A 12,260-nucleotide genomic window follows, 5' to 3' on the forward strand; every position below is an offset into this window, starting at 1 on the left:
CTGCAAGATTGTTTCCAGTTTCTGCTTCTAGGATTGGATTGTTAACTGCACAGTTATTTAAATTAGGAACCAAAATGGAGCAATATTCAAACACAGGAACCTAAACTTAATCTCAAATGAACCTTTAGGGATAAAAGAAGTATTCTTTCCAAATAACTGTAAATCTACAAATCTGACTTAGAAATAAGGGTACATCAACCTGAAACAACTTAAAAAAAAACAAACTCCAACCCTGCACAAATAAATAGTTATTTTAACATACATACTTAATGTTGCCAGTCTGATTTCTAAAGGATTTAAAATAAATGTTTCCATTCCCCTCTCTCCTCTACATCTAAAAACCTAATGCAGGTAATACTGTATATTCAAACTTTTCAGCATTGAACCTGTACACATAAACATATGCAAACAAACCTGGTGAAAGACTTTTCTGCATTTCTATCAACGTAGCAAACAGAGATAGATAACTGTCTAAAATCTCTGATGCATTACTTGGCTCACGAGCAGTGCAAAAACAATTTTAAAGGTTTTTTTTCTCCCTCTTAACTCAGAACTATTAGTCTTCAGGTAGGTATAATGGCATTTTTACACTTGGCATTTTTAGGTAAAATATTTTATTATTTTAATGCCTCTGAGTCACTTAAGTAGTCAAAAGCAGTCTGGAAAGTACTTTGGACTTACTACATGACTTACCTGAAAGTCATGGGTGGATGTTGGTTTTTTTATGGGGTTTTTTTTGGATAGTAGGTTGTTTTTTAAAATAACGCAATGCCATTTTTGGTCAATATCAGTGCAATAAAAGATGACAGACTTACAAGCAAACCCAGCTTTTCTAAAGCTAAAATACTTTCCTGGGTAGACCATGCAGCACAGAACACCAAAAGGCTCATGACTTGCAGCATGCAGGGCATTAGGTGAAAGCTTGAATAGTGACTGAAGCTTTATGGTAAACTGTTGTCATGAGGGAGGGGGAACACACTATACTGTCATTTGCATGGCAACTTTCTTCAACATTCATATAATTTGCTTCTTATTCAGAGCCAGCTCTGCAGACATTCACTGTCATGCCTGCCTGCTTTCAATTATTCAATCTGTACAAAAAGAGATCTTAAATTCCAAGAAAAAAATAAGTATTTAGTAAAAGCGATTTAGCATGAACACAGGAAGAATCACATGCTTTATAAACCTGCACCAGCAAGGCTTTTCCCTAAGTCATCTGTCTAAGATGACCTCTGCAGACAATTTATAACTGTTTCCCATCTCTATCTTAAAAATAAAATGTCTCGTGCTAATCACAAGTCAAGTTGGAAGGAAAAAAAAAATTCAATTTTTTCAGCAATCATGGTTAAATACAAGCAGACAGGACATGAGGAAAAGCAGAAAGCTCATATTTTCTACTTGTGACATGCTAATAAAATACTGCCAGAGCCAATATTCATACTAGACCAAGAAATCTATTTCACCATTAGTAAAAGATGATCTTTTAGAGGCAGAGCACCGCTGCCAGTGAAGAAAATACAAGAGTGACAAGTGCTTTAAATTCATTATTTAATCTAAGCTTGCTTCATAGTTGATTGTGATACCACAGCAAATACTACTTTTATGTTCCAAACCTGATGGCACGATCTCCAGCTATTTTTGTTTCTTTTAGGTGACTTGTATTTCTAATCACAACACAATCTGCAGTACTGTAGGAGAGCAAAAGCTAAAACAAGCAAGTGAAACGAAATTTTTTAACCTTCCCCTAGTACAAAACAAATTGTAACCCAGGTATTTAATTAACATGACAGCCCTTGCTATACAGGAGTCCTAGACTTGGGCGAACACTGGAGTCATCCACTCCCACCTTCACTTATGCTGCAGTTCTGCAATTTGGAAAGAATATCTATTCCCAAAACAAATATTAATTCACATGACTAAATGGCTTCCACTAACTTCTCTGTGAGCTTTTCTGACAAATTTCAGGGGAGAATTAATTCCCGTAAAAACTGAGTCAAGTGATTTGAGATAACCTCTTCTTTCAAGCCATGCGACAACATGAATTTACACAAAAAAAGCAGAGGGGAAAAAACTAGAGAACACGACTCATTTAATTCTTGTGTGTGTCAAAGAAATCAGAAATGGAAAAAAATAAAATTAATTACCTCATGAAACACATCTGGGTTTCCAGGGTTAAACAGTGATGGCAATTTCTCTTCCAAACCGCGTACTATTTCTGGCCACACTGAATTCACTAAGAAATCATATCCAGGAACAATATCTGCTTTTGCACTGAAAACAAATTGTAATTATTCCATGGTTATATTTTATCACCAGGCTTCTAATTCGAGGTAGGGATAACTAAAAAAATACATGCACTGAACTAGAAAAAAAGTAATTTTTTTTTTTTACATAGTTATGCGGATTCCCTTAAACTATTCTTCCTGTGAGGTTTCTTATCCAATTCCACAGTCTCATCAAATCCAAAGTATTTTTAATAACTCTCAAAGTGTTTTAAAAAATTTATCAGTTATATATCTTGCAAGGATGTTCTGGAAAATGAGCACATATCAGCTAAGAACTCCTACAGAGTAAAAGCAATGTGACTAATGTAATGAAAAGAAGCAGAACTTTTTCCTCATTGTTCTAAGCTGTATTTATACATGATATTGTGTTCAAAGCAAAAGATTAAAAGCTACCCTGATTATGAAAACATATAAATTGAGAGCAGAAGAGATAAAAGCATTCAATACCAGTTCAGTACACCACAGTACGGAGTGGAAACATTCCATTAAGAAGAGAGACTAACACTTGCTGAGGGATTAAAAGAATTGAAATGTTACTAAAAATTAGGAGTCATAAAAAGCTCAGCAATGGATGACTAACTAGAAAAGTAATTCTGCAGTCCCTAGGGGCTACATCCATGGTTCTGCTAATTACAGCAGTCTACTATTTAACCAGCCTGCAAACAGATGAATAAATGGATACAATTCAGTAGACCTGAATTATTTAAACTTCAAAACAGGCAATTAAATTGCATAAGGAATTAAGCACTTTCAGAGAAGACAGTGTAAGCACAAATCAATTAAACTTATAGTTTCAGTACATGCAATAAATCAGTCAAACCTTTGGGGATCATCCCCACTTTTCTGATGTGCACTGACAACTCAATAACTTTTGAACTTATATTTTTAACAGTTTTATTATGCTCTTCTCCTTGGATGAAGTGTAAAATCATATTTAATGGGTTCAAAAAACCAACTTATCTGACACATTGTATTATGAACTGGACTCACTTCTACTACTGAAATACAGGATTGTTTTTCCTTCCTCTGAAGGTCTGGGCCATAGCACCAAGAAAGTCTGTTCACTGTTTTGTTTTGAAAAACACAGACATGAGAGAGAAATCAAACCCGACTACAAATCTTCAGAAAAGTCCAGATAAGTCATTAAGTGCATGAAAGCTAATAATGCAAAGCATTTCAAAATTAATTGTTGTCATTCCAGTGCAACTGAGAGAAACCCCCAAGATATTCACCTCGAAATAGCTCCCCCTGTTACTTCACGCAAGAGACGGCAATGATGAGGAACAAAATCCAACAGTCTATTGTACATAGCCTGAAGGCCATTAGGATGAGATTGCACATACTGTTCCACAATCACCTGTTGGGAAGAGTTCAGTGTTAAATGTCAGAAAAGTGAATATAAAATGCTGTAATATAAGATTCAGTTACTCACTCAAAACTCCTAACACTATAAACTCAAATATTTGGATAGTCAGTATATTACTTTTTTATATTATAGTTTACAAGTACAACTTGCCAGCTTGAATTATTACTTCCTTTAGTGCAGCACTCTTACTGCCAAGACTAGCCCCAAGAATGGTAACGTGCTCTGTGCTTTTGAATGTTAGTCACTGTGTCTGGTTCCCAACTCACTGCCACATCACTGTCACCTAAAGCAGACTGTGAAGTTAAACAGCTGACTGACAAAAGCTAATCAAACCTCAGAATAAAGTAAAAAATTTCTTCTAAATGTAGAGGTTGTTGGTCCAATTCCAAATACAGGCAAGCCAAAGCCAAGAAACTTCTGTGACAAAGCTAAGCCTTTAATGCAACTGGCAAAGCAGTTTGTCTGGACAGTATCTCATATCCAGTGAAAAGGGATAATCTCTGCCATAAAGAGAAGGCAGACAGTAGTTGGACAACAAAGGAAAAGAACAATAGCTTGTTTCTTGGTATTCTTCCACCTGTCTAAACGCTTTTGCCTCTTGCTGCATAAACAAGCAGAATGGTGCAAAACTAGTGAAAGAACAGACACTGAGAAAACCAGGGGAAAATGACCTATCCTCCACTGTAGCAGTTGCTACAGCATTAGCAAGCACCCAATGGAAGTTTGTCCTTAAGGGGATGGTTTTGTTTTTTTCATTCCTCAGCCCAAGAAAAATGTAGATAAGAAGAAGAATCTCAACTGGATATAACCTGAAATTGGTGACAGGCAGGTAAGAGAATCCTTCCATCCTTTTTTTATTAAACAGCAACAATAAGCAAATTGACAATGACATTTTGTTGGAGCTCAGTTCTCCTGCTCTCTCCACAAAGGTATTTTGAGGCTGCTACTGCAAGCTGGAGGTTAACATGAAAAATAAGCACATTTGCAAATTTTTTACTTTATCTTACCTCATCTACATAAGGTTTTACAAGCACTTGACCAACTAATGCCTCTGCATCTCGTGTTTTATCAATTGTTGCATAAGTGCGAAGACAGTGGCGTATTATGTCAACATTTGAAGTTTGAAGGCCTTCCAAGAGCAGCCCTTCCAGAGACTGCTGCAACATAGCTGTTATTCCAGCTATACGCTATGAAGAGAAACAAAATACAGTAATAAAAACAAAAGCAAAGCCTTGTCATTGTTGAAGTAAATCTGTCTAGAAATACCTAACTCAGCTTTCCATTTTCATTTGAAAGGTGCCAAAGTTTTGACAACTGGCAGTTAATGAACATTAACACAGACTTAATGCACTACTGATGCTGTTTAACACAGTGTTTATTATAATAAAGCTAAAGGCAATTATTTTCCTCTATATGTTGTAAGTTACATGGTAACTTATCTAAGCTCCATTTAATTCAGAGGAAATAGGTGAATAATTGTTCCTTGTTCAACTGAACCACTGTGTGTGACAACAAACAAAAGATTTACAATGAGTGACCAGAGATAACAACTGTAGCATTTATCCCTCACTGTCAGACTAAAAAGACAGTGTGTTCCCAACATTACTTGTCAAATTACTGCAAACCAAAGACAATGAGTGACACTAGCAATAAGAAAAAAAAAAAAAGAAAAAGGTTTCAATCTACATACATTCTCCCTTTCGTTAACCTTTTTTCATGATCTCCTTTCCCACTAGATCCAACTCATTGCTACACTACCTGCAGATACACTCCTGGTCCAAGATGGTCCTTACAACTCTGTATTTGATGCAAATTCAGCAACACACATTAATGTAGTCTCAGCTGAACCATCAATTTAACCAGAAGAATTTCTTTTCTGCCTTTTTACATGCTCTATTGTGTCCATCCATCCTAAAATGATTCCACAGAATTTGTACTGAACATGAAAAGTCAGGAACCCAATCACTGACTAGTCATAAAACCTACATTCTGAAGACCCTTAACAGGTACAGGACAAAAGTCCTGCCAAACATCATTAAGGAAGCTACATGACAAATGTTCTCCCACCATGTACACTACTCTGCTGCTCGCCCTTACTCATGTAATTATCCAAGTTTGATACCTCAGTGGCCAGAACAGTCCTGTAAACTGTCCATGAATCGACATGGTACCAATGGACATCTTGAGCTGAAACAAGTTTATACTGCCAATAGGCATAGGTATATAATGGAGAAACTGGAACTATGAACTAACTACCTTACTAGCTCAAAAGCCATCAAGAATGACACCTCCATGCTAATCAGCCTAAAGCATTACCCCATCTCCATATTCCTACCTCCCTTTAAGCACCAGTTTTCATTTGTTCCCTCTCTCTGTTGAATGGATAGAAGAAAAAATGCCACCAAACCATCAATTAATTTTTTACATTAGATAATTATGACAAACAGGATATTGGGGAGATTAGTATACTGATCTGAATGGCCAGAGTAATTTCATGAAAAGACAAACCTGAATATATATTCAAGCCAGCCACTGTGTAGGCACATTCCATTTATATTCTGGTCTGTATGCTGCAGCTAACAAAACCAACATAAATCTCCAGAATGAGGCCTCAGTATCAGTAAGCAGACAAACTGCAAGATTTGTTAGGCTGACAGAAATCTCTGTCATATTTCCTACTCTTATTCTAAGTAATTTATCCTAAAGAAGTTAGCAAACAAGGAATAAATCCACAAAAAAAAGCAATAGTTCTAGTCAACTGATAAAAATGACCTCATGAAACCCATTTTCCCCACAAATTAATTCAATAAAACTCTGTGGAAACAGGCATTTGCCTTCCAGTTATATCAGTTGTGCAGACTCTACAAGTGTTAACCTCGATATCATGTAATACTTACTGGTCTCACTTTGTCCAAAAGGGGCATTCCTTTGCTTTGTACTGCATGAAATTGTAGTTGATTAAATTCTGTGGCAATTCTCTCTAAAACTTGTCCAGTTAAAAGTGGACTAGAAGACAGATGATATAAAACAAGAATACACAGTTAGATCCTTTCAAATTAACTCACTTTCACCTGTAGCAGATGGATAGTGCTCTCCCTCAATTTTTGTGGTTTAATCTCAATATTTTGAATTCTGATAAGTACTACTAGACTTACTGCAATCATGCAATAATGATCTGGAACACACTACATGATTAAAGTTGTTTTGCAGCTATCAACATATGAAGTGGGTGAAGCAGAAGCTCAGAGGAACATAAGCTCTTGCCTCAGCAGTATGAAGCACTGTTTTCTATATGGTAGTTTTGCTTATCACATGAAAGTCAGCCTTAAGAGAGCTCAGAAACTGCACTAAATGACTTTCACCATCCAGATTTGCTTCTTATTTCCCTTTCTGTCATACAGTAAAACTAATGACAGTTATCTCCAGAGAAACAGTCCTACCATCTACACAGCCCCAATAATGAGCCAAATTTTCAGCCATTCAAGTTCCGTCTTGCTCACAAACATAACTCCGCAAAATGCCTCACTCTGACTGAAAACATCTGCTTATGCTTTGTCCCTCTAGGTATCAACATATTTTTCTGTACAGCTCCCCCCACCACTATGTGATCCAGCACAATAAACTGAAGTGACAGTCTTACACTGTCTCTTCCCTCCAGCTGAAGTTGCACTTGTATCCCAGTCAAGCATTTCAAGGGCATGACTGGTACATCAATTCCAAATTGGCTGAAAGACATCTTCCATTCCTCAGCAAAGGCAGAGGGAGAGGTCTGACTAGAATTTGTACTTCCTTGTACCAAAACTATTATATGTTTGCCTTGCCTGCCTTTGGCTTTCTTGCAAAAGTCCTTTTGGCTATACATAATCAGGGAAAACAAAAAAAGCTATTTTCTGTTTCGCTTCCAAATGATATTGGAATAAACTGTACTGCAGAGAGTATTTCAGACATAACAAGATTAGTAATGTCCAAGAAAAAAACCTAGAATTATTGCACTAACTTCCAAAAGGTTGCTTACTGAAAGCAACACCAGTAATTTGTTACATGTTCTGTGAATGATTAGTTGGCAAAAGACTAAAACCTAGAAAATTACAGTCATTTATTCCATCAGCGTTAGATTCCTAAAAATATATCCTAATGCCTGTAAAGTTACCTTCAGCAACACTATGAAATTCAGTTAGTCCCATCAATTACAAATAGAACTGAACATTACATATTTTTTACCTGTTTCCCTCTAATGAGGACAATTCTTTAGTGCCTTGGGAATGCAGAATCTTCTCAATTTTCTCAACAGACTGGATAACATGAATAAGTCTCAGGACACACATCTGTAATTAAAGAAAGATTTTCCATATCTGACCCCAATCCCAACTGACATCACCTAAAGAAGATATTTTGGATGGTTTCTTAGTTCTTTGGGTTTTTTTTTCCTGGTGTAAGTTTTCCCCCTTCATCTTAATACTTGAGTCATGTCTCGGTTGAAGTATTGCTCACATAAGTCCAAAAAACTCCACAAACGTTTGTCATGGACCAAGGACAACTTTTCTTATCCCTGATTTTTTTCAAAGTTAAGCACAAAGACAAACGTTAGTGTGTCCCCTGTCCTATACAAATTAAACAGCTGTATTTCAATTCCATTCACAGTAAGTGTATATACTACTACAGTCAGAAACAAGAACAACTATAATTAAAAAAAATCCAACTAAATCAAACATATATATTTTGGGAAACAAAAGTAAAATAAAGATTCATGATCAACTAGACACTGTTAAAAATTAAGTCTGTCCACCAAAATGTAAATATATTTTTACAAGTACACAATTCTGCACAGTGTGCACCCAGATAGCCTAAAACTTTATAAATTTCATTTTCTCTGGGTTAATGGCAAAAGCAAATTCATCCTAAGGATGACCTTCTCAAGGTAATAATTTATCTGCTGTACCTTTTTTCTTCTAATATCTTCTTGTTTAGTCATCCGGTCATCTACTGCTTGAATTCCTTCACTGACACATGACTTAAGACTCTGTGAGAGAAAAAGTCAGTATATAAAGCTATTTAAAGTTTGAAGAAAACCTTAACTCAAAAACCTAAACTTAAAACAGAGCAAAGATTAAGGTATTGCCACCACAAGTATAAATATTTCCTCCAGAAGTGTTCTTTTACTACCTTAGAGAGAACAAATGACCTATCACCTAAAAAACCAGACAATAAACCCACTGCGTTATGTCTTGAAACTGAAGATTTAAATCAGTTTTAAATAGTGTTTTTCAAATAATAAGGATTTCTCTACCCTAACTGACCCTATTTTCTGTTTTACTCATCAAGACTGTGATATTTTGAAGGTACATTTATGCAGCAAACATCTCTCTGAAGTGGCTGCCAAGATGATCAAAAATTGGCCCTCGCTATAAAGCCCAAGTCACTGGTGGAAGAGCCAGAATAATACCCGCCTTCAAGAGGGTGACGTTTTATGATTTAATCACAAGACTAAGCAAAAAAAGTCCTTAAAGGGACTGTATTGCATCTGAATTATCTACTACCATTTTTAAGTTACTCAAATATTAAAACAGTTTCAAGATATCACCATAGACTTGTCTAGCAAAAGTTCATTCACTTGTCATGTTTGAGGAATCCTTTATCCCTTGGATGAAATGCGCTACTGAAAACATAAATTTACTGCTACTACAAGTGCTTGAAAACACAGTGCTTCTCCTACTACCAGTCATCAATTTTCAAAAAGAAGTTTATTATAACAAGTATTAACTTCAGTAAAAGATGTTCTGTACATGATATGAAAGTGAGGTGAAGTTTACCCAGCTGTCTACAATGATTGTTTTGAACATACCATAACTTCTTCCTTCAACTGTCCCAAGGGTACTGAAAGCTGATTAAGAGCCTTGTCCATGCCAACCTAAAGAAATTACCATAAACACATTTATGACTTTTTCAGTGAGTTCAGACACGAATTACTGACAAAGCCTATCATTTTACAGATACTAAAAGAGAACTGAGAAAACAAACCTCCCCCTATAATCTCCAGTTTTAAATTCAATGCAAAAATATGTTGTCTCAAATAGAGACATAAAAATATCACAGTGCCTGTCACATAAAGCCAAAAGTTAAACAAAATTTCCACCTATAGAAATTTTTCCTCCCACAAAAATGTTAAATCTCAGTCTTTGAACCTATACAACTGGAACAATTACAATGTTCAGTCAAGTAGATTGGGTTTGGGGTTTTTTTAGATATTTTGACTATACAAAAAAATTTAAAGATTTCTAAAGTATCCTTCAGAACGGCCTTACTTGTATCACTGCTATTCTATTTAAATGATTTATTTCCTTTAATTTTAGAAGTGCTGACAGTTTGAAACAAAGTTTGCCCCGAATCTAACTTCCTAATGAATCAGTTTTTCAAGACAAAAAGCATACACCTAAAGATTTATTACAGGCCAAGAGCAATTCTGTATAGTAGCTAAGTTCTACAGGAACAGTCTTTCAGTTTCTCTCAGTGCAAGGGCTCACAGTTTAAGATGTCTTAAATCTAACAATGACAAAATAAAAGCCATATACTTTGCATGTGAAAAACAAAAATCCCACTGAACCACCTTAAGTCTGAACTATGCAGTACAACTAATAACACTTACTAGATTTGTTGAGAGATTAACAAAATCTGCATAGTCCTTATTTATGAGTTCTACCATAGCAGTTTTTAGGAGTTTGTAATAGAGCTCCAGATCCTCCCTGAGCTCTTCCAGCTGCACACGTTTCCTGCAGTCTGACACAAAATGATCAACATCAAAATCCGCCTGAAAGTCAAACAGGAAAGAAGAATGTAAGCAAACAGTTCACACAGGGAACACACCCCAAATAAAGTACTCCATGTGCCAGTGAGTTGACCGAACTAAAGCTCTAGGGGGCAAAAGGCTTAACTCAGTAGTTTCCAATGTTCCAAACTCTCGGCCTTTAAGCTAATAAGCACAGAGTATCTTGGGACAGAGTACCTAGAGACCAGCTCACCAAAATACAGGGTCGTATACTCCCTATAAAGACTTTAAAAAACCCAAACAAAAAAACCACAAAACAACAACCAACCAAAATTCGAAATTCAGTATAAAGAACTACTTTAACCTCTCCAAGCAATGAGGCCTTTCGGTCCCGCCAGACTCAGAGCCCAGCCCTTCATGGACACAGCCGCATCCCGGATCCCTTGTCAGTGACAAACTCAGCGTTCCCGAGGCCCGAGGCCCGAGGAAGAGCCGTGGCGGACCTGTAAGATCCCGATCAAGGCTCCGCGACCCTCTCTCCTCCAGGGGACCCGCCAGCCCCCTCCTCAGGAGGCCCCTCCTCCCTCCGCAACTCGCCAGCTTCGGCAGCCCCCACCCACCTTCATGAACTCGTCCTTGTCAAAACACAGGTTCTCGGGGCCCCGGGGCAGGTTCATCTTTCTCGCCTCCATGCCCGGCCCGGCCCGGCCCAGGGCGGCGGCACCGCCCCCTCCGCCAGAGCGGCACCACAGAGCGGCGGCACCGGCAGCGCCCCCTGTGCGGCTCCGAGCGACACTGCGGGAGGCAGCGGCGGGGCGGGGCGGGGCGGGCGGTGTGTGAGGCAGGCGGGGTTACAGCCGGCCCAGCCAGCCTCCGCGGGGGAAGTTACACATTCAAGGAATCATAAAGGTATTGGAAAAGACCTCTGAGGTCATCGAGTCCAACCTATGGCCGAACACTACCTTGTCAGCTAGACGATGGCACTGAGTGCGACATCCAGTCTTCCTGTAAATACCTGCAGTGACTGTGACTCAACCACTTCCCTGGGCAGGCCATTCCAATATCTGATCGCCCTTTCTGTGAAGAAACTCCTTAATGTGCAGCCTAAACCTCCCTGGCACAGCTTAATACTACGTCCTCTCATACTGTCACTAGTTGCCTGGGAGAAGAGACCAACGCCCACCTGGCTACACCCTCCTTTCAGGTAGTTGTAGAGAGGGATAAGGTCACCCTTGAGCCTTCTCTTCTCCAGGCTAAACAACCCCAGCTCCCTCAGCCTCTCCTCATAGGACTTGTGCTCAAGTCCCTTCACCAGCTTCACTGTGCTTCTCTGGACATGCTCCAGCACCTCAATGTCCTTCCTGAACTGAGGGGCCCAGAACTGGACACAGTACTCAAAACAGCCTCACCAGTGCCAAGTACAGGGGGAGAATCCCTTCCCTAATTATGCTGGCCACACTAGTGCTGATACAGGCCAGGATCCCATTGGTCTTCTTGGCCACCTAGGCACACTGCTGGCTCATGTTCAGCTGCTGTCAACAGCACCCCCAGGTCCTTCTTCGCTGGGCCACTTTCCAGCCACTCTTCCTCTAGCCTGGAGCACTGCATGGGATTGTTATGGCCAAAGTGTAGGACTCGGCCCATTTATTCAGCCTGCCCAGATCCTTTTGCCGAGCCTTCTGACCCTCCAGCAGATCAACATTCACACCCAGTTTTGTGTCCCATGAATTTACTAAGGGTAGACTTGATCCCCTCATCCAGATCATCCAGTAGCACTACCACCGTAACCCCTAAACCACCACACCATGTCACCCAGCACCAGATCTGGATGCCTCCAGCAATGGTG

The 12,260-nt window shown here is 38.7% G+C and overlaps 1 protein-coding gene across 2 annotated transcripts in view; it reads right to left on the minus strand.

Annotated features, from left to right (window-relative positions):
- COG2 (component of oligomeric golgi complex 2) overlaps nucleotides 1–11,164 on the minus strand; it is a 28,645-nt gene extending 17,481 nt beyond the window's left edge. The window contains exons 1-9 of one of the 2 annotated variants that reach the window (XM_017817526.1): nucleotides 11,035–11,164; nucleotides 10,295–10,456; nucleotides 9,494–9,559; nucleotides 8,591–8,671; nucleotides 7,873–7,976; nucleotides 6,549–6,657; nucleotides 4,659–4,838; nucleotides 3,518–3,642; nucleotides 2,145–2,271 (exon numbers count right to left, since the gene is read on the minus strand). In XM_017817526.1, coding sequence (XP_017673015.1) covers nucleotides 2,145–2,271; nucleotides 3,518–3,642; nucleotides 4,659–4,838; nucleotides 6,549–6,657; nucleotides 7,873–7,976; nucleotides 8,591–8,671; nucleotides 9,494–9,559; nucleotides 10,295–10,456; nucleotides 11,035–11,106 — 1,026 coding nt within the window. In that variant the 5' untranslated portion in view covers nucleotides 11,107–11,164. Of the gene's footprint in view, nucleotides 1–2,144; nucleotides 2,272–3,517; nucleotides 3,643–4,658; nucleotides 4,839–6,548; nucleotides 6,658–7,872; nucleotides 7,979–8,590; nucleotides 8,672–9,493; nucleotides 9,560–10,294; nucleotides 10,457–11,034 lie in introns of those variants that run through there. The other variant, XM_017817527.1, reaches the window with a different exon arrangement.
- Nucleotides 11,165–12,260: the final 1,096 nt, after the last annotated feature.

Source organism: Lepidothrix coronata, unplaced genomic scaffold, assembly GCF_001604755.1.
Source record: "Lepidothrix coronata isolate B3197 unplaced genomic scaffold, Lepidothrix_coronata-1.0 Scaffold61, whole genome shotgun sequence".
Taxonomy (NCBI): domain Eukaryota; kingdom Metazoa; phylum Chordata; class Aves; order Passeriformes; family Pipridae; genus Lepidothrix; species Lepidothrix coronata.